The 21,955-nt window shown below is 55.8% G+C and overlaps 1 protein-coding gene across 16 annotated transcripts in view; it reads left to right on the top strand.

Annotated features, from left to right (window-relative positions):
- Window positions 1–21,955, top strand: part of ADGRG1 (adhesion G protein-coupled receptor G1) — a 45,112-nt gene that overhangs the window by 12,807 nt on the left and 10,350 nt on the right. For 7 of the 16 annotated variants that reach the window (XM_055298659.2, XM_055298653.2, XM_055298660.2 and 4 more), the window contains exons 2-5: window positions 17,548–17,646; window positions 18,185–18,607; window positions 20,184–20,316; window positions 20,954–21,101. In XM_055298659.2, coding sequence (XP_055154634.1) covers window positions 17,583–17,646; window positions 18,185–18,607; window positions 20,184–20,316; window positions 20,954–21,101 — 768 coding nt within the window. In that variant the 5' untranslated portion in view covers window positions 17,548–17,582. Of the gene's footprint in view, window positions 1–1,149; window positions 1,340–6,492; window positions 6,868–17,545; window positions 17,651–18,169; window positions 18,608–20,183; window positions 20,317–20,953; window positions 21,102–21,955 lie in introns of those variants that run through there. The other 9 variants (XM_055298655.2, XM_055298650.2, XM_055298648.2 and 6 more) reach the window with 4 other exon arrangements.

Below are 21,955 nucleotides of genomic sequence, written 5' to 3'. Positions count from 1 at the left end.
GCCTCTCTGCATTAGTGGGAGATGGCCTGGCAGTGGGGAGATGGCCTTGCTGTCCAAGAGCCAGCCCAGCCCTGGTGGCCTGAAAAGATCTGCGGTGAATGGCTCTGGCTTGGCTTCCCAGACTCAGGGCCACTTACACCAACTCCAGAACAAGGAACAGTGAGATGGAGAGCCGCCTCTGCCACCTCCCAGGCTGTCTCCCCTCCCATCCCCAGGTCTCTGTCCTTCCAGTGCCCCCAGCCTGGATGCTCAAGGCCCACAGGGGAAAGCTGACTTTTGAGAGGAGCTGTGGAGACTTGCATTCCACTGTCAAAGATGACAGCTTCTCCGGACCCGTTTCCCTGCCTGTAAATGGAGATAACAATACACCCCTTTGCAGGTTTGCTGTGGAATTTGGGGCGACAAATGGCTGCAAAGTATGTACCTAGTGCAGTGCATGACTTCAAGAGGTTCTCCCTAAACCTCAGCTCAAGGTTTAATCTTCCAGGTCATGGGGTCATTGAGTTAGGCTCAAATCCTTGAAAAATGACTTAGAGCAAGCAGCCGAATTTCTCAAAAATTCATTACTTGGGCTGTGAAAGTCTCTGATATCTAAATGCAGCCCTGTGGGGATGAACCAAGACAGCCACACATGGTAGGGGCTCATGAGACGTAGACCCTGTCCCCGGCTGCCCCAGACCTTTGCTTTTCCATCCCCCAGCCAGGCTGCCCCATAGGAGAGGCAGCACGAGATGGGCTGTTAGGGGTGTGGGCCCTGGGGCTGTCTGATTCTGTCCCAGCTCCACTGGCTGTGTGGCCTGGGACAGGTATATTAACCTCTCTGTGCCTCATCTTCCTAATTATAAACATGAGGATGGTAATGGCACCTTGAGAGGGTTAAGTGAGCCTCTAGATTTTAAGTGCTGAGCGCAGGGCCGGGCACACCTCAAGTGCTGTTGTCATTGCCCCTTCTGGGCCATGACCAAGCCTTGCTCTTAGAGAGCATCAGAGACTTTATCCAGAACAATGGTGCCATCCTCCCAGGATGTTACTGGCAAAACCACCAATCCTGTGACAGCTTCCCCTTTGGACATGCCCATTACTGGGGTCTTGATCTGCTGCCCCGAGGCACTGTCCAGCCTGTGGCTCCTTCATGTTCCTCTAGACCTGAGACCTGACCCAGGTTTTGGAGGGAGTTGATGTGACCCTGGGCTGGGGAGCTGGGCTGGAGCCATTGCCCACCGAACCGCTGACGTTTCAAGGGACCAGAGGCCATGGCAGTAGCCCTGGAGAGGAGGCCTGGGTTCCAGTCGAGCTGATTTCCTGGGATAGAACAGCACTGTGGTCACTTCTCTGCTGGGTGAGTTCTCGTGGCCCCTGGGAGCTAGGCTGAGCAGCTGACCCCTTCTGGGTCCTTGGCTGAGTCTGGGCCTCAGGGTGTGGCTCTGTGGCTGGCACCCTGGGTCTCGGACCCTGTGGCAGGGGGTCAGACAACTGCCCAGACCCACCTGCTTTGATGGTGACAGATGCTAGGGGTGAGCCCCAGGGGCTGGCGGGGGCCCCTGAGTCATGCTCAGCCCTGTGCCCTCTGCCCACTGCTCCTCTGCTGTGTCACCATCTGGGCACGGGCCAAACAGTTCAGGGGCAACTCACAGCCCAAACCTCCACCCCTGGGGCATACATTTCACTGCCTACAAAGACCCTCATTCAATCTTGAGTGCTGCTGGCCCTCTAAGACTTGAAACTTTATCCACATTTCACAGATGAGGAATCAGGCCCAAGAGCTCGGAGCAGTCAGTGGTAGCAGGGCCCGAACCCAGTCTCCTGCCTCTTAGCCTGGACTTTTCCCCAGAGTCCCATGGTTGGCCATTCCCATGATAGGTAGTGAGTTCCTCACCCTTGTAGGTGTTCAAGTGTGGCAGGGGAGTTGCAGAAGCAACTTGGGCATCGCATGGGGCTCCTCTTCATGGCTCCTTCCAGCCCTGAGCTTTCCTAGCCTTGGGGGAGATGGGCACCCAATTCCCACGTTCCCCGGAGTCGTTATGTCCCTAAGCAGCGCATGGGTCTTTCTAGCTGCATCATGCCGTGCTTGTGGGCAGGTGGTGCCTCTATCTAGAAACCCTCTTCACAGCCTGGCCGACCTTCAAGGTTCTTCCAAGGAACCTCCACCGTGAAAGCCGTGAATGCATCTTCAGAGACTCCTGTCCATGTGTAAATAGCTCAGTGGGCTGGATGGGAGGGAGCAGAGTGGGAGAGGGACCCAGCTGAAGAGGACTCCAGTAAGCTGGGAGAGGCTGAGGGAGGTCAGGAGGGGCAGGACACCCACCTCCCGAATCTTCAGGGCCCCTTGCTCTCCCTTATCCAGTAGGCTTGAACCTGAATACAGGCATTCCCCACCCCATGGCACTCCCCCTGCCCCCCACCTGCCTAGAGCCATGAGCAGTGAGCAAAGCTGGAAGAAACCCTCATGCACAGTTTCCTCAAAGCTGTACTTATCCTATGCCATGGCCATGCCGGCCACACCCTCTGGGGGGCTCTGCCACCTGTGCGCACACCTAGGGGACCAGGTTCACACGGTCTGTCCTCCACCTCCTCTCCTGCCTGCCTCCTGGCACCTTAAGTGGAGGTGGTGGGAGCTGGGACCAGTGCAGCACCCTCACCAGCCATGGTGGGGGACAGCCAGTGCCTCTTCATGGAGACCCTGCAGCAGGTGGCGGCATGCCCCAGGGTCCCCTCTCTGTCACCCTACCTGGGTTTGGGAAACTGGAGTCAGAACCTTTAGTGATTGCGATCTAGGAAGGACGGTAGTGTTTGCAAACCACGTGAGCATAGGAGTGAGCAAAGTCCGGCCCCGCCCCTGTTCCTGGGCCGTGAGGCTTTGGGCCCTGTGGCTCAGCCCCTCTGAGCCTTCCTTTCCCTCTCTATGGAGTGGCTGCTGCTGATTCTCCGTGTCGATGCCAGGGCATGCAGGACAACAGAGGCAGCCCAGGGAAAGGAGTGCACCACGCTCCTTTGGATCCAGTTTTACGAGCTCTGTGTCCCTGGGCAAGCTCCGTGTCCTTGTGTCCCTGCTATAAAATGGGAATGATAGTACCTCCTCATAGAGTGGCCCTGGAAGCATGGGAGGCCAAGTGCATATCCTGTGGTTTGCACTCGTACGTGGCTCCCTTCCCTGCCCCAGCTGCCTCGTGAGTCTCTGCAGACTAGTCCTTGGGACACACCCCACCCCCAGCTTGCTAGACCGCAGGACCCCATGGCCATAGGCATGTGCCCTTTCTCCTCCTTGCTTTACCTTGGAGAGTCCATGGGGAGCCCAGATAGGAGCTTGGTGTCTGCGCAATGGGAACGTGACCCACTTTTATTTGCACATCTGCTACCTGGGCTCCCCTTAGGCCCGAACCACAGGAGTGGGCCTTTGAGGGTCTTGGGGGTGGTAATTTTGCTTTAATGTAGAGAGAAAAACCAAGGTTCAGTGCTCACAGATTCAGATGGAATCTCAGACATCTTCTAATCCAGCACACATTAAAGCTGTCTGTGGCCCCAGTGGCATAGGAAAGGCATGCGCTCCTAGGCTTCCATGCTGTGGGACTTCTCAGAGCCTTTATCAGGAAAGCAAAGGGGAGTTTGCCTTGTGTTTCAGATCCTATCAGGCTATGCACAGTCTTGGGAACTCTTCTCTGGCCAAGCACCCGGCAAAGGTGTGTGTGCTCCTGATCCTGTTAGATGCTGGAGAGTGGAGATGGCTCAGTGCTTGAACCCTCTCCATCCCCTATCCCCTACCCCTCACATAGCCTGAGTGGCACTTTTGGGTTGGATCTTCTAGATCTTCTATCGGGAATGGCTATCTAGTATCTATCAGGAATGGCTCCTTTTGGGAAGAGGTGTGGAGCCTGCCTGCCCTGGGTTAGAGTCCCAGCTCCGTCTCAGTCTTCATTTCCTCATCCAGCAGTCACTGGGATCTTCTATGGATCAGGCACTGTGCTAGGTACTGGAGATGCAGGTGGTGAGCAAGACAGGTGAGACAGCAAAGCTGAGCAAGGGATAACACATAAGCAAATCGCAGAGTCATGTCAGTGTTGGGTGCCGTAAGGGTAATAAATCGCATGGAAGCAAGTGATGGATATGGAAGATAATTTTAATCGGGTGGTCATGGAAGGCTTCTCAGAGGAGGGGACATTTGAGTTGAGGCCTGAGAAGGAGGCAGTCAGGGAAAGGGTCCTGGAAAGAATGTGCCATGTTGAGGGAAAAGAGCACGCAAAGACCCTGAGGTGTGGCCAAGGACAGAAGTCTAGAGTGGCTGGAGTTGGCGACTGCAAGGAAGGGATGGGGCGGCGTAAGGCTGGGGGACGGGAGTAGGCTTGTGGCCACTGGCTTGTGATGTCAGCAGTCCTGCTGCTCCCTGAGCCTCAGTTCTCTGACTTACAAAATGAGCTTCATCATTTCAGTCCCCGCCCCCACTCTGGTCGGGAATGCTGTAGGTGTGAAGTAAGGCAGTGCTTTGGCTTTTGGCTCTGGGCAGCGATGAACTATTGCAGTTACTTTTATTATTACCATGAGTGGGATGTTTAGGGACTATGGGTGGGGCTGGGGAAGCTGTGCCTCTGTTTCTCTGGGTTGCTGTTGTAAGTGAGTGCCAAGTGTATGTAAAAGGCGTGGTGTGCCTCGTCTGTACCTCCCCCCAGGTCCCCTGAACCACAGCCCCCTGCCAGCTCCCTTTAAGCACAGGATCCTTTGATGCAACAGAGGCCGCCTTCTCCGGCCAGCAAGCCCTGTGAGCCTTTCCGGGAGAAGGTTTCACCAGAGAACAGCAAGTCCTTTCTTTGCTTTCTTTTCCTCTTCCTCCGGGGGCCAAAAATAGGGCCTGAATGGGACCCAGCTCTGGGCCTGCAGTGAGACAATAGCGGCCTCCTGACTGAAGCTGCCTCCTGGCTCTGCTCCACCGAGGGGCGGGGGAGAAGGGGAGTTGCAGAGACACCATCCCCTCAGCCCCAAGCCCCTGCTGCCTTTCCCATGGCCTCTGCCAGAAACCGTCCCAAAGCCCCTTCCTCTGTTGGACTCCCCTCGGAATGTGATTGCCAGTGGGGTTCCCCACTTGTGCTCTGAGAAAGTGCTTGTAGCTAGTTGACTGAGACCCCGGGACCTTTTGCACCCCTGAGCAACCCCACCCTATCTGCTGGCCTGTTGCTGGTCTGGAACTGAAAACCTCGGTGGGGGTTCTAACTCCTCGTTCTCTTCTGTGCCCTGTCTGGGGCATACCACAGTTTTTATGTCCTTTTCCCTTTGACTCGGTGGGTATGAAAAACTTAGAGATCAAAGGAATGTGCCCTCTTGGAAGAGAGTGAGCTCCCTGTCACTGGAGATGTTCAAATAAAGTTGGCCGAGCATTGAACGTGGGGGAGAGTTAGGGATTAGTCAAGTGTCAGATGGACAACTGGTCTTGATATCTTCATGTCCCAGAGAAGATCTCCGTTTAAATTCCATACCCTTCCCTTGCCAGCTGGGTGGCTCACAGCAAGTCACATCCCCCGAGCCTCTGTTTCCCCATCTGTAAGGTGGGTCCCCTAGGGCTAACCTTGCAGAGTGGTAGAAATGGATCTCCAAAATGCCCAGTGTAGTTCCTGGCACACAGTAGGAGTTTCAGAAGTTCTGCCTCTATTTTCCTCCCTCCCCAGACTAGCAAAAGAGAATCTGAGCTCCTAGCCCCCCGGGAGCTCTAGAAGGAAGCCAGGAGGAACCTCCAGGCCTAGGGCTAACTCAGAAGGGGGATTCTTGGTAGGCTATGGCAATCTGAGAAGGCTTCCTGGAGGAGGTGAACCCTAAGGAGTTTTCAGAGAAATATGATGCACACGTTGTGCTCACAAAAGCCAGTGGTGGGATTAGAGGGTGCTCAGCTTGTTTTGAGGGCAGGGCCACAGGCTGGCAGCTTCCAGAAGCAAATCTAGCTACTGTTAGGCATAATTTGGTTACTGGGTGGCCTGCACTGGGTTCTAAAAGGATTTGGTTTTGGGCCGGGTGCAGTGGCTCACACCTGTAAGCCCAGCACTTTGGGAGGCTGAGGCGGGCGTATCATGAGGTCAGGAGTTCGAGACCAGCCTGGCCAACATAGTGAAACTCTGTCTCTACTAAAAATACAAAAATTAGCCGGGCATGGTGGCGGGCACCTGTAGTCCCAGCTACTCGGGAGGCTGAGGCAGGAGAATCGCTTGAAACCGGAAGGCGGAGGTTGCAGTGAGCTGAGATCATGCCACTGCACTCCAGCCTGGGCGAAAGAGCGAAACTCTGTTTCAAAAAAAAAAAAAAAAAAATTTGGTTTTAAAGTCAATGTTGACAAACTTGCAGATTTCATGTAACAACCTGGGGCTCTGCCTCTCTCGAGAAATTGGAAGCTCTGGCTCTTTGTGGTCCCTTCAAGACAGACAGGTGTCCCCCGGGCTCCCCATAAATCGCTGTCCTAACCCCTGCCCTCCCTCCTGCCAGCTCCCTGTCTGGCTTGGGCAGCGTCTGAGTTGAGGACTTGGGCACAGGACAAGTTACGGAGCCACGTTGCCTTGCTGGGTCTGAGCTGGGCTGTGACGTAGTCCCTGCAGCTGCCAACGGTTGCCAGGGCAACGGTTGCCAGGGGCTGCTGTCACCTGCGCCCCTTCTCCCGCGCTGGCGGCTGGGGCTTCTCAGCCTCTCTTCCCTGGCTGTCCCCTTTGTTTGAAGCTCCAGTGAGGGAGCAGTGGCTGGGGTGGCCCAGCTTCAAAGTCTCTGTCCTCTTGAAAAGAGGTGGTCGGGGGACATTGACCCACCAGCTCCGCAGGCTACTGCCTGCAAACAAGAACCCTTCATCTGCCACGCACGTTCTTAATGTATCTATAGTCCGCTTGATGCCACAAAGGAGTCCAGGTACGATTCTCCCGCCTCCTCTCCCCTCCTCCCCGTCCCTCTCACTCCTGCTCCCTCTCCCTGCTCCCCACTTCTCCCCTGTCTTCCTCCTTCACTCCCCTTCCCCTCCAGTGCCCCCCCTTCCTCCCCATCCCTTCCCCTTTATCTTTTTCCTCTCTCTTGCATCCCCCTTCTACCTAACATTGATGGTGTAGCCAGTGGGTGGGGTTGGGGTGGCACTAGGGACCCCGGGGGGGTCAGATGGTACTCCAAGGGACTTGGGCAGTTTAAGACAGCAGCCTCAACTACAAGGAAGTGGTTGGGGGTGAGAGCTCCACACCCCTCCCTGCAGCCCAGCCCTTGCTGAAGATTCTTTTGGGTCCCTGGGCTGCACCCCCGGGTTCAGAAACAAGCCTCTGACGAGTCCAGGGCGTGAGGGGACTGGAAGTGCAGGAAAGAGCCGCCAGTGGGGCTGGGATCCAAGGTCACCTGGGTAAGTTCCGATGGGCCCCCTGATTTGGGCCCTTGGGAGGATGGCATCCAGCTGAACCCATGGAAACACATTGTTGGAAGCTTTCTTTACTGTGACTTTTCAAGAGATGTGCTTTCTAAGAGTCAGGTAAGTTCAGGACGGAAATAGGCTTCGAGATGAACAGCATGTGTCCTGGAGCCAGCCCTGGGTTTGCATCCAACCTTCATTACTTGCTAGCTGTGTGACCTCGGGCAGGTAACTTGACCTCCCTGGGCCTTGCTGGCCTTATTTGTTGAGTGGGTATGATGGTACTTGTCTCAAGGGTTTTGAGGAGGCTTAAATGCGTGAACATGTGTAAAAAGCTCACAATCCTGTCTTGCATTTTCAAAGAGCTTAATGAACGTAGTTGTGTCACTGGAAGTGGTGAGCACCCCGCCTGTGGGGTGTGCAACCCCTGATGGTCAGTGATGCTGTGCTGTGTGCTCAGGAGCTGGGATGGAACTCAGTGCTTCTACTTCCCTCCCCTGGACAGGACCCAGGCACAGCCAGGCTCGGGCCCCCAGCCTTGGTAGAGGAGAACTTTGTTCTACTCAGCCTACTTAGTAGGGGAGGGTGCTCTCGGCCCCTCAGCCAGCGATGCAGGACCTCGAGGAGGGGGAGGAGAAAAGAAAGGGAGGGTTGGTGGCCAGCCTGAGAATGCTAAGTGTCCTGCGCTCCAACGATGGGAGTTTGCCAGACCTGGGGTAGCTGAACTGCTAAGCAAGGAGGGAGGTGACTGGGCTGACCTTGCGGGCCTGGCCTTGGGCAACGTGGGAACACATATGGGGAAGGGGAACCTCAGCCAGACAGCTGAGGTCCGGCTGTGGTTTGAGAGGGAAGACAGTCTGGAGGGGGCTGGGGAGACGGCTCGGCATCCTCTTTGTCCTTTGCTGCCAGCTCAGAGGTAAGCTCTGTTCTTACCTGTAGGCATTCTGAAGCCTGCGGGAGCCTGGAGGGCCCTGGCTCCAGAGAAGGCAGTCAGGGGACAAACATCAGAGTTGCCCACTTGACAGAGGATAAAATAAGGCCCATAGAAGGGACAGGCTGGCCTCAAGAATCCAGTTGGCTGCAGAGCTTGTCTGAACCTTATGCCCCTAACTCCTGCCACCTCTGCTCTAGGCATGTACATTCCCTGGGCAGGTACTGACTGGTATGTGCCCTGGCTCCCAGGAGGCTGGCCTCAGCTGCTCCTTGGAGATGGCCAGGTGGAGACTTGGCCATGAACCTCTACCTGGCTGCAGACCACCCCAGGAGCATAAGCCGAACAGCCCTGGCACCAGAGTCTTTGGGACTGCTGGCTCTTTGGCTCTTTGAGGTCCCTTCAAGACAGGCTGGTATGGCCGGGCGCGGTGGCTCACGCTTGTAATCCCAGCACTTTGGGAGGCCGAGGTGGGTGGATCACGAGGTCAGGAGATCGAGACCACGGTGAAACCCCGTCTCTACTGAAAAATAGAAAAAATTAGCCGGGCGTGGTGGCGGGCGCCTGTAGTCCCAGCTACTCGGAGAAGCTGAGGCAGGAGAATGGCGTGAACCCGGGAGGCGGAGCTTGCAGTGAGCCGAGATGGTGCCACTGCACTCCAGCCTGGGCGACAGAGCGAGACTCCATCTCAAAAAAAAAAAAAAAAAAAAAAAAAAAAAAAAAAAAAAAAAAAAACCAAAAAAAAAAAGACAGGCTGGTGTCCCCAGTGCCTTCCTAATCCCTGTTTCTCCTTCAGGTTCTAAGTCTCTTCAATCAATTCTAAAAGTCCCTTTTTTTTTTTTTTTTCTGAGACAGGGTCTCGCTCTGTCACCCAGGCTGGAGTGCAGTGGTGTGATCTTGGCTCATTGTAACCTCCACCTCCCGGGTTCAAGTGATTCTCATGCCTCAGCCTCCCGAGTAGCTGGGATTACAGGCGTGTGCCACCATGCCCAGTAATTTTGTTTGTTTGTTTGTTTGTTTGTTTAGAGATAGGGTTTCACTGTGTTGGCCAGACTGGTCTCTAATTCCTGGCCTCAAATGATCTGCCTACCTTGGCTTCCCAAAGTGCTGGGATTACAGGCATGAGTTGCCGTGCCTGGCCTCCAAAATTCTTCTTTTATTTTTTTCTTAATTTGTATTTAGAGACAAGGTCTCACTCTGTCACCCAAGCTTGAGTACTGTGGCACGATCATAGCTCACTGCAACCTCAAACTCCTGGGCTCAAGCAATCCTCTTGCCTCAGCCTCCCAAGTAGCTGGTACTACAGGCAAGCACTACTACCCCTGGCTTCAATTCCAAAATTCTAAGAGGCTTTGATTCTCATCTCCTAAAACTCTTGCATCCTCATATTCTTTCTCTCTCTTTTCTAACATCCTGAGTGTCTTAGCTGCTTGAGATGAAGTCACAGGCCTAGCTGGCCACGGCCAACTTTAATGGAATGGCACACCTGGGGACAGGCCTGGCAGTGCCCTTTTCCCCACGAGCTGGTGCTGTCGGCCGAAGGGAGGTGGGATAGGCCTGAATATACCCTAGGCTCACCAGGGACCTCTTTCCTGGAAGTGTCAGGGATGATGATGAGTGGCCCTGGGGAGTGCCTAAGTGTCTCTTCTAGCTCATCTCATGCTAGCTAATGACCTTTGGGACAGCTCAAAGGGGAAGGGAGGGGAGGGGGCTGGAGGGGCTGGCAGGCTTCCGTGTGGCGTCAAGATTTCTGAGAGCTTTTTTCCATGTTGATAACAGGTGTCCATGCAAAAAAGGCTCCACCTTCATGTCGGGCTGGGAAACTGCCCAACCAAGCTTTATGGGTTTCTTTCCTGCAGGACTTATCAGAGCCTTTGATATGCTAATATACAACAGAAAGTATGGCCCACAAGCATTTCTCTAATCTGGGGACTAGTGCTCCCTGAAAGTGCCTTGGCAAGTTACCCCATGGTAAAGATGGGGAGACTGAGTCCCAGAGAAGGGAAAGAACTCAGAAGACCACAATGGCTAAAAGTTTGGGCTTGGAGGTTAGGCGGACCTGAGTTTGAGTCCCAGCTTGGCTGCTTATTTGCTGTGTGATCTTGGGCATTACTTAACCTCTTTGGGCTTCAGTTTCCCTATCTTTAAAGTGGGGACACTGATAGCGTTTGCTTCACCAAGCTGCTGCGAGGATTGCATGATTCATGGGCTCTGCTCATAGGGTTACTGTGAGGATTGAATAATTAATTTTTTGCCAAGTGCTTTGCAGGATGCCAGCGGCTAATTGAGCACTTGGTGAGTGGAAGCTGTGATCCTCCCTCTGCTCTTAGAATCTCTCTGGATTCCAGGGCCCTTTTCACTGCACCAGATAAGACCCCTGTTTAGTCCCACTCATCATCTGGTGTCCTGCCAGGCATGGGGACTGGGAGGATGTGGGGGCCTGAGGCCAGGGTACTGGGCCTCTCACAGACGTGTCACAAGGTTGTCATCACAGGAAGGAGGACCAGTGTGTGCAAAGGCTTGGAGGTGGGAGCATCCAAGGCTAGGCTCCTTCCTGGCTGGATGACTATATGTTGGCTTCTCTGAGGCCTCTTAAGCAAATGCCCAGTTCCACATACGGGAGGCAGCAGGGCAGCTGGCTTTGGACAACTGACTCTCTGGGAGGACTCAGAGTCCCTTTCCATGAGTGGGTCCTTCCCTCTCAGGCTGGCAGGGAGTGCCCCAACTTCTCCCCTTTGTCAGTCTTCCCATAGGGTGTGTCTGGGCAGGCAGAGGGTGTTGTGGCCCAGGCACTTGGTTGGACCAGAAGCCACGGGGACAGTGAGGCCTGAGCTGGCAGTGTGGGGGGTGGGGGGTGTCCAGCAGGTCTGGTGTAAGAGTGTGAGCCTCACCCTGGGCAGTGAGCGGGCCAGGCCTGGGCACCCGCCAGCCTCCGAGGCAGGCAGCTTGCTTCATTTTATTCTCCTTTATTGTAGGAAAATTCCTGAAAACTGAAGTCACTCTGCTTCTGCCAGTGATCCTGGAACACCCCTCTTGGGGAGCTCTCTGTGGTCACCTAGCTTGGACTTCAGTCACCCACTTGGGGAGTGGGAATGGGGGAGGGGGGTGGGAATGGGGGAGGAGAGTGCTTCTGCCTTTGCAAGCTGTTATCCCAGGACCCAAGGGTGCGGCTGAGGGGTTGGGGGACTGGGCTGGAAGTGGGGCGTAGCCCTGAGTGCCACCTGGGTCTGACAGGGGTGTCTACTTTGAGCTGTTGGGTACATGCTATTTCCAAGTAAGATTTACTTTTATAAAAAAAGTTTGGAAACCGTTGGAGGGAGGGTCCTCCCAGATGCCACCCACCCACCATGGAGGAAACACCTGCAAGAGCCCTGCTCTTCGCGCTGTGCCCCGCCCTCCCTGTCCCCTCCCCAGCTTTGAAGTCTGTTCCTCTGCGGAGCTCCCCGCCTTCTCTTGCTTTCTCCTCCTGGCCCTATGCATCCCTATGTATGCACGGGCACAGGCACTCATGCACACACACTCATGCACACACACATGCACACTCATGCACGGGCACACACTCATCACACACATGCACAGGCACACACATGCACACACATAGACACGCACGGGCACACACACTGATCACACACTCATGCATGGGCACACACCCATGCACACACACATATGCACACTAATGCATGGGCACACACACTCATCACACACTCATCACACACTCACGCACACGCACACACTCATGCACGGGCACACACATGCACACACACATGCACACTCATGCATGGGCGCACACACTCATCACACGCCCATGCACGCGCACATATGCACACTCATGCACAGGCACACACTGATCACACACTCATGTACGGGCACACACCCATGCACACATATGCACACTCATGCATGGGCACACACACTCATCACTCCTCACACACTCATGCACACGCATACACTCATGCACGGGCACACACTGATCACACACATGCACGGGCACACACTGATCACACACATGCACGGGCACACACACCCATGCACACACACATATGCACGCTCATGCATGGGCACACACTCATCACACACTCATGCACACATACACACACCCACATGCCTGTGTAACTCGCAGGAGTTCACCCTCGCCCTGCTGCCCGACCCCCCTGGGCCAAATCCTTGCTTCCAAAGGCTCAGCAGCTCAGTGTTGTGCCCCAGCAGCCCACGGGAGAGCAGCTGCAGACGGGAGGGGAGCTGGGGCAGTGGAAGTTGAGCTGGGGGGCCTTCCCCTCTGCCTCTTCCAGTGAGGGCCCATTTGAGGGGAAGGCCTCCAGGTAGGCAAGACTAGGCTGGAACCTGGAGATTGCCTCCGGGGCTCCCTCATTCCTCCCTCCTTGACTCCCTTCCCACCCCACCAACCCACAACCTGATGCCTGCCCTTCTTCTGATGTCTTTCAGGAGTCCCCTTCCGGGCCCCGCTAAATGCTGGGGGAGCCACAGAGGAGCCTGATGGGTCTGCGTCACAGGGCAGGGAAGAGACAGTGCTGGAACGCAGGCTGCCCTGGCCCCGAGTCCAGGCCCTGCCATCTAGCAGCTGAGGGATGCGGGGCCAGTCCCTCCCCTCTCTGACCATCTCTAAACCAGGGCTGCTGGTGCCTTTCCCTGGTTCATAAGCCCGTGGTTCCCAAGCCTGCAGTGTGTCCATCAACGGGATGCTTGTTAAAGCCAAGCTCCCAAGCCCACCCCATCATACCCTCTGTGGGCCGGGACTGTGAATCTGCATTTCAGCTCACTCCCAGAGGGAGGTCTGACCCACCGGCAGGCTTGGGAGCCTCTGATGTGAGCGCCTGTGGCAATGGGGGGCGTGTTGTGTTGAGGGTGGGTTGTGGGCCAGCAGGAACATGCGTTAATTTTGGCAAGGAATGGACGGGTAGGTGAGGCTTCATGGGGAGGACTTGTCTTAGCTCGTCTCAAAGATGAGCGGAATGTCACGGGGCTAGGTGCTATCCAAGGCAAAAGGACAGCAACGGGCAAAGGTCTGGGGGTGGGATGCCTGTGCCCGGGGGCGGGCAGTGGCCAGTGTGTGTAAAGGGAAGAAGGAAGCAGTGGATGGCCAGGTTCGTGAGTCTTCTGGCAGGAGACAGCAAAGAGGTGCCTGCCTGGGAAGGGTTAATCCCAGAGCCATCCAGGTCCTGTCCACTCAACTTCCACCTCCATCCTCCGAGGAAATGGGTTTTCCAGGAGCTTGGCCTGGGCAGCGGTGACTCGTGGCTCCACACGGAAGTGACTCAGGCCCCCCGGGAGAAAGTGAGCCGTGGGTCCCCCCTGCCCACCGTGCAGAGGGGCAGGGCTGAGCCAGGTCTGGAGCTGGAGCCCTGGGGGTGGGGCGGGGGATGAGCTGGTGGTGGGGTGGGGTCTCAGCTCAGAAAAACCCTGGCCGTCTTCCACTCTGCTGGATCCTTGGGGAACCCCATGATGTGGCCCCCATTGTGTCAGACTGGACTGGCCTGTTCTGTCCTATGTGTGTTTATGGAAGGTCTGAGGTCAAGGGCGGCTGCTCTGGAAGCTGGGGGTGGTGGGGGCTTCCCTGGGCCTCAGCCCCAGCACCCTCTATCCCAGGCTGGATTCTCTGTGCTACTCTCCATTCTCCTCTCCTTCCCTTTGGGGGGATTCTAAAGCCAGGGAGTTGGGAAGGATGTGCATCTCTGGGGCCTTTACCAATGCCAGCTCTACAAGGAGAGGGAGACTTGGCACTACGCCCGTGTGATCTCAGAACACACAGCCTTCCCCAGTCTCAGTGTCCGCATCTGTAACATGGTAGCAGCGGGACCCGTATCACAGGGTGGTTCTGAGGGTTTGGTGTGATAACATGGATGTCACCACTAACATTATCATTGTGGGGGTGTTGCTAGAATGCCCCCTGCTCAGCTACTCTCTCTGGCTCTGTGTGAGCCGAGGCAAGGCCCTTGCCTGTGGGGCCGTGGTTGGTACTGAGCGCCTGATGGCTGAGGCCCTTTAGTGCTGGGGTTCTGCGGCTCCAGAGGCAGAGACAGGTCAGGTCCCAGGGGTCTGTGCGGAGACTCATGCTACATCCCTGGTGCCTGGGTGGGTGGGTGGGCAGGTGGCAGGTGTGTGTGCGTGGGGCAGATCTGGAGGGGTGGCACAGGCAGGGATGAAGGAGGGGGGCTAAGCGGACAAGCGTGACAGTGCCGCCCCCCCCAGCCCAATCTGTGTGGCAGTTTTCTTGTCTCCAGCCCAGCTCTCCTGCCCCAACGGGCTTCTGGAGGAGGGAAGTTTTCTGGGTGGGGTTTAGCCTTCCATTGCACTCTCCCGGAAAGGAAGCTTCATGCTCTAAGAATTTCCCCTCAAGGTGGTCTGGTGGGTGAGCTGGCTGCTGGGGGCCGTACCGGAAGAGGGGGAAATAGGGAGGAGGGGCCTGTGACAGGCCCCCAGGGCTGAGTTAGGGGCAGGCATGAGCTGTTTAGAAAGTACAGAGATACTTAGCTGAGACTCACGGCACCTGCCTCTAAGCTGTTTACAGGTATCAATTCATTTAATTCTCACAATGACCTTTGAGGTGAGCTTGATTTCTTTATTCTTCTTTACAAGTGAGGAAAGCGAGGCCCAGAGAGGGTAACTAGCCCAAGGACACACAGCTAGTGAGGGAGTCAGGATTTGAACCCAGGCAGTCTGGCTCTAGAGTCTACCCCATGGGTTAAAGGAACCCTCCCCCTCAAGCCTCAAGCATGTTAATGGAGCCAGAGCTGTCCACCTTGGAATAGTTGTTCAAACAGCTGAGGTGGAGTGGGGATGACTCAGGAAGTGGCGGGGACAGTTTGTCCCTTGTGTGTGTCTGGATTTCTTCCATGGAACCCCATGTTGTCGCTTCACTTGTTTCCTTCCAATGATGGGGAGCTCACTACCTGTACTCCCCTCCTTTACTCTCAAGGGCCAATCCAGGAGGGCTGAAGTGACGCAGTGGTTCTGCTTTGTCCTTCAGCCATGCCTACTGACAGTGAAGGCTCACTTTGAAGTTCAGTAAGCCAGGGAGATGCATGGATTCTGGCCAGTTCCTTCCTTGCTTGCTATGTGACCTCAAGAGGTCACTGGCCCTCTTTGGGCCTTGGATCCAAATTCTGCAAATGATTTGTCAGCTTCAAGTTGACAGGTAGGGAGTGGTGGTAGCAGTGAGGGGCTGCTTGGAGGAAGTGGCATTTGGACTGACAATCAGAGGGGGACAGCAACAGAGACTGACAGGAAGTAGAAGGAAAGAGGGAGTCTGGAAGGGACATGTCCCTGTCCCCAGATGTTGGGTTTCCTTCCGCTGGTCGGAGGTGGCAGGAGGCAGTTTCAAAAGGAATCAAAATGCTTATAAATCGCAACCTGGGAAATGGTGCCGTTCCCTAAAACACTTTCACATCCTTCTTCTCAAAGGGTTCTGTGATGCCACCAGGGCAAGATGATGAGCCTATTTGACCTACGACTGAACTGACAAGGCCTGAGAAATTGGGGTTCCATTCCACATGGTGGGACGCAGGGGACTGGCTCTCAGTCGAAGGGGCCAGGTTTATTCGAGGGAGGACTGGCCCAGGAAGGAGACATTGAGCTCCTGCCTGGGACACCCCTCCTTTTAATGCTGCTCTCAATGATTTGGTTCAAAAGCCACCTCTTCCTGAAAGTCCTCCTTGGTTTCTCTCAAACTCAGACTCCACGCGTGTTCTCCAGCCTGTGGCCGATGACTGCCTCTGTCACTGTGGCCAGCTGCCGCGCCACGCAGGATGAGGTTCTGTCTGTGTCTGTGAGCATCCAGCTCTGCCACAGGGCCAGCTGGCCATAGGGAGGGCCAAGCCTTCTGGCAACTCTACAAGTGCCAGGGTTACAGGTTCCCTGCCAGGCACTACAGTCCTGACCAGTCAGGGAAAGCCCCTGGCCTCGGGAGCATTTTTGGGCAAGTCATTTAACCCCATGGGCCTCAGCTTCTCCATCTGTGCAATGGATCAACCGCAGTGCCCACTTCAGAGGGTTGCAGTGAGAATCAATGCAGATGCAGGGGTGGGACGGGTCAACACAGAGGCTGGCAGATAGGAGCCGCTCCGCTAATAGAGAGCTTAGGGGGTCAGATTTGCTCCATCCTTGCCAGGGCGGGGCAATACCGAGTCCTTGTCCCCAGCAGAAACCGTGGTCCCTTTGCTGTTCCAGATGCTCCGGGCCCTGGGTACTGGCTCCCCCTGGCGGTCATGATAGGAAGCACCCTTCCCCTCTGGCTCCTGTAGAGGGCGTCGCGGATGCATTGATCCTTTAGTTCCTTCACTGTCCATCCCCACAGCCTTTATCCAGCAACCTCTGTACAGCCACGGCCTGCCCACAGAGATGGATCAGGTGCTCCCTGGCTGACCAAGAAGGAGGGAATGCACTGTCTCCCACTACCTGGAGGAGGCTAGTGGGCGTGGGGAGGGGCTTCGGCCAGTCGTGGGAACCAAAGGAGGCTGGGACTGACTCTGGAGGGAGTTGAGGAGGGCCTCCTGGAGGAGGTGTCCTCTGAGCTAGGTCTCAGGAATATGATAGGGAGGTAGCTGGGGAGAACTCTGGGAGCCCCCTTTTTTCTGTGTTCCCTCTGGGCCTGGAGGGGCAAGGTGGTGACGGTTCCAGGTAGAACCCTCATGCCAGATTCTAGACAAGATAATCCCATCACTCTGGGTTCAGGAGGAAGGTACTATGATTAGCCCGATTTTGAGTGACTTACACAAGGTCCTGCAGTGGGCAAAAGGTGGAACTGCGACTGGAACTCAGCTGGACTCTGGACAGCCACCCCCCTCCCTTTTTTTTTTTTTTTAAAGCAGAGTCTCACTCTGTCACTCAGGCTGGAGTGCAGTGGCGCAGTTATAGCTCACTGCAGCCTCGACCTCCTGGGCTCAAGTGATCCTTCCACCTTAGCCTCCCTAGTAGCAGGGACCACAGGCATGCACTGCCACGCCTGGCTAATTTTGTTTATTTATTGTAGAGATAGGGTCTCACTATGTTGCCCAGGCTGGTCTAAACTCCTGTGCTCAAGCAATCCTCGTTTCTCAGCCTCCCAAATGCTGGGATTACAGACGTGAGCCACCACGCCCGGCCTCACTGCCTCTTGATTAGCTTCTGGCTGCCCTGGGGAGGTCCATGGGCTGTTTCCACACTTGCTTCCCCAGCTCACCTCCCACATCCATGCCACACTGGCCTCCTCTTCTGCAGGGCCAGCCCAATCACCACACAGTCCACACTCCCAGCTAACACTCCTGGCCTCTTCCAGGTGGTGACTTCCAAGAGTGACTCCGTGGGAGGAAAATGACTGCCCAGTCGCTGCTGCAGACGACACTGTTCCTGCTGAGTCTGCTCTTCCTGGTCCAAGGCAGGTCTTCCCAGGGGTGCCCTGGGCTGTTGGAACTTACGTTAAAATGCCCCTGTGCCTAGGGTGGCTGCCAGCACACATGCTAACTCCTTTAGGCAGGTACAGCTCAGCTAGTGGAGGGTACCTTGGAGAAAAGCAAAAGACACTCCTTCCTTCTGGTAGGTGCAGCCCCGCAGTGCACAGCTTAGAGTATGGAACATGGATGGGGAACTGGCCCCACTCACCTTTGCAGCCAGAGCATTCTTGTGCAGTGTACCACCTGCACAACTGTCTGTGTCAGCCATGGCCTCATTAAATACTTCATTGCACTTAAAAATATGTTTTCCCTTTGAAATTACTATTCGTTTTCAGTTTGCTCTTTATATAGTTTGATGCTGATAAGTTTTGAGTGGGAAAGCCTAACACATTTTTGTAGACCCTTGGAATGTGTGTGGAACCAGGCTCCAGGTTCACATGTACTCAGCCTAGGTCCTGTCCCCTTCCATGCCTCTGGTCAGCCCCTGCCACGGGGTCCCATCTGCAGCCTCTGCCTCCTCAGGTGCCCACAGCAGGGGCCACAGGGAAGACTTTCGCTTCTGCAGCCAGCGGAACCAGACACACAGGAGCAGCCTCCACTACAAGCACACACCAGACCTGCGCATCTCCATCGAGAACTCTGAGGAGGCCCTCACAGTCCATGCCCCCTTCCCTGCAGCCCACCCTGCTTCCCGATCCTTCCCTGACCCTAGGGGCCTCTACCACTTCTGCCTCTACTGGAACCGACATGCTGGGAGATTGCATCTTCTCTATGGCAAGCATGACTTCTTGCTGAGTGACAATGCCTCTAGCCTCCTCTGCTTCCAGCACCGGGAGGAGAGCCTGGCCCAGGGCCCCCCACTGTTCGCCACTTCTGTCACCTCCTGGTGGAGCCCTCAGAACATCAGCCTGCCCAGTGCTGCCAGCTTCACCTTCTCCTTCCACAGTAAGGCAACTTCCAGGCAGAGGAAACAACTGGGCAGTGGTCTGGAGGCAGGGAAGGCAAAACGCAAAGTGAACTGGGCTCGCAATGTCAGATCATGAAGCCTGGGCTTTGCTCACAGGCACTTGGGAGCCAATGAAGGTGTCTGAGGAGGGGAGGAGTGTGATCCAAGTGCTAGGATTACAGGCATGAACCACTGCGCTCGGCCCCACTGTCCCTTGATGGTTACTTTGTGAGCAGGCAGGGGTGAGGATGGAGGGGCAAGGGCCTGTCCTGAGGCTGCAGACAAAGTCTTGGTGAAGGAGGATGAGGTCTGAACAGGGTGAGAGAGCAGAGACTGGAAAGGGACTGAAGATCAAGAGCCCCGGGAAGAATTCTTCCTCAGCATCAGTGTAGACTGTTTATTTCCTTTCACAGAGGAGGAAACTCGGGCACAAAGAGGCTGCCCAAAGCTGCACAGCTAGCCAATGGGAGAGCCAGGATTTGAACCCAGCAGCTGATTGGAGTGGGGTGGGGGTGAGGGGTGGAGCATGAGAGGTCAAAGGTCAGGAAAGCAGTGGGGCTGACTCTGAGGTCCAGAAGCTGCATCTTCCCCCTTGAGTGTGACAGGTACCATGTGGCCACTGCCATTCAGCACCATTAAATGCTGAATGGTGGCCAGGAAGAGAGGAGCATCAGAAGGAGCTTGAAGGTTTACTGGGGGGTTTTCATGTCTTTCCAGCACCTCAAGTTTGAGGCAGGGCTTTCAGGGGTGGGGGGCACAGCACTTTGATTGTGTTAGTGTAACAGGCTAATGATTATGTCCAGTGCAACAGGCAGGCCCAGGCCAGTCAGTGGTGGGGGGTTCCCCACATCCCAGGCTGGGATTCTGCCCCACAACCTGGGAGGATTTAGGGCAAAGTTGGTCCTAGTTGCAAATTGGCATTCTGAAGACCAGACTGAGCCTGGTCTTGTTTGGCCTGTAGAGGGTTTTTAAAAAACATGGACCAGGGATTTCAAATCACCTGAAACCCAGGCTTTCTGGGTTATGCATTCAAAAGATGGGACTACCCAGGGCCTGCCTTCCTCAGTGGCACAGAAAGTATACCCTCCAACCCCCACTGTCTGTCTTCCTCATCTGAGTCCCAGCTAATCGCTGGAGACACCTTAGTCGGCCGCCTTTGGGTGCAGGCTACCTGGGCAGAGGGGCCTGAGCCTGGAGTCAGGGAGGCTGGTGGGTGTGGAGTCCCAGGAACCACCACCAAGCCCCCCACATCCCTCCTAAGGAGGCCTGGCTGGGCCCTCCCTGCTCCATGTGTGTAGCCGAAGGCATCTGCTGAGGGTGCTGAGCAAGGAACATCCCACCCCATCCTGCTGGGGCTGGTGTTGCTGGCGGGTTCTGTAAGACACAGCACCCATGGGCTGGCCTCATCTGAGTGGCCTTGGCAGAGTCCACTCCACTTCTTGAAACCTCAGTTTCCCCTTTGTAAAGTAAAGATCGAGGCATTCAGAGTCATGTCAGGGTGGCAGGGGGCAGAATAGGAGAGTCCTGGGACCTGAATCGGCAGCCTCGGTGGGGGCCTGTCCACCCCTCCCCCAGGTCCTCCGCACACGGCTGCTCACAATGCCTCGGTGGACATGTGCGAGCTCAAAAGGGACCTCCAGCTGCTCAGCCAGTTCCTGAAGCATCCCCAGAAGTCCTCAAGGAGGCCCTCGGCTGCGCCCGCCAGCCAGTAAGTGTGGCACCTGGGGCTGTGAGGGGAGGCAGGAAGGCATCAGAGATCTGGACCTGGGCAGGGCGGGGACCTGGAGTGGGGGCCACTGCGAGGCCTTCCCTGGGACTGGAATGCTTCTTTGATTTCTCTTTCCGCCTTCTGGGAGTCAACACATGCCCCCCAGGCTGAGCTTTCTCCTGTCTGAGTCAGTAACCAACATCACATCCACCATCCCAAGCCCTCCTCTCCCTCATAAAGAAGGGACAGGTGGTCCATGGTACAGCCCAGCAGACCAAGGCTCAGAGACGGCAGAGCCACTCCAAGGCCACAGAGTGGTTGGCACAGGCGGAGCTGGGCCCGAGCCCACGGTGCTGAGTCCCAGGACAGCCCCCACCACCCCATTGCTCTCCTTTCCCGTGGCTCCCAGGTCCCAGCCTCCTCTGTCTGACCCCACCCCCAGCTCGTTCTTTCTCTCCCACATGCAGCTGCCTGCTTTTTTCTTTCGTCCGCTCTCCACTCTCCTGCCCACCCCACCCCTCTCTCTGCCTCTGCCTCTTCCCTGTGTCTCTGTCTGAGTCTCTCCTCCTCCTGCCTCGGTCTCCCTGCTGGCCCGGCCCCCTTCCCACCATCACCACTGCTTTCTCCTCCCTGCCAGGCAGTTGCAGAGCCTGGAGTCGAAGCTGACCTCTGTGAGATTCATGGGGGACACGGTGTCCTTCGAGGAGGACCGGATCAACGCCACGGTGTGGAAGCTCCAGCCCACAGCCGGCCTCCAGGACCTGCACATCCACTCCCGGCAGGAGGTCAGGGGCAGGCCTGGGCAGGAAGCAGATGTGGGCTGGGCTGGGGCCAGCAGGAGGTGGGGGCTGTGAGCACTCCCTGAAGCTCAGTGCCCCTGCAGCCTCTCCCTGGGGCCTCCCGAGAAGGTTCCAGGCCCGAGGATAGCCATCCTAAGTCAGTAGCTCAACCATGGGATTGAGGACCCTGCGTGGGCACAGCAGCAGGGTCCGCTTCCTATACCAGTCTCCTGGGGCCACCCATGTGAACAGAAGACCAGCCCCTAAACGCCTGTGCATGCACCGCCCCCTGTTTTTTTTTTTCAAGACAGGGTCTTGCTCTGTCACCCAGGCTGGAGTACAGTGGGGTAATCATATCTCACTGCAGCCTCAAACTCCTGGTCTCAAGCGATTCTCCCACTTCAGCCTGTGAGTAGCTGGGACTATAGGCTTGCCACCACACCTGGCTTAAAAAAATTCTTTGTAAGGCCAGGTGCAGTGGCTCACATCTGTAATCTCAGCACTTTGGGAGGCTGAGGCAGGCAGATCACTTGAGGTCAGGAGTTTGAGACCAGCCTGGCCAACATGGTGAAACCCTGTCTCTACTAAAAATACAAAAATTAGGCGGGCATGGTAGTACATGCCTGTAATTCCAGCTACTCGGGAAGCTGAGGCAGGAGAATTGCTTGAACCCGGGAGGCGGAGGTTGCAGGGAGCCGAGATCGTGCCACCGCACTCCAGCCTGGGCGACAGAGCAAGACTCTATTTCAAAAAACATTTTTTGTTTTTGTAAAGACAAGGTCTTGCTATGTTGTCCAGGTTGGTCTTGACCTCCTGGGTTCAAGCAGTCCTCTCGCCCTGACCTCTCAAAGTGCTGGGAT

The sequence above is a fragment of the Symphalangus syndactylus genome, chromosome 11 (assembly GCF_028878055.3).
Source record: "Symphalangus syndactylus isolate Jambi chromosome 11, NHGRI_mSymSyn1-v2.1_pri, whole genome shotgun sequence".
NCBI classification, from domain to species: domain Eukaryota; kingdom Metazoa; phylum Chordata; class Mammalia; order Primates; family Hylobatidae; genus Symphalangus; species Symphalangus syndactylus.
Note: the sequence above shows the minus strand (reverse complement) of the source record. Positions and strands in the feature narration are given on the sequence as shown.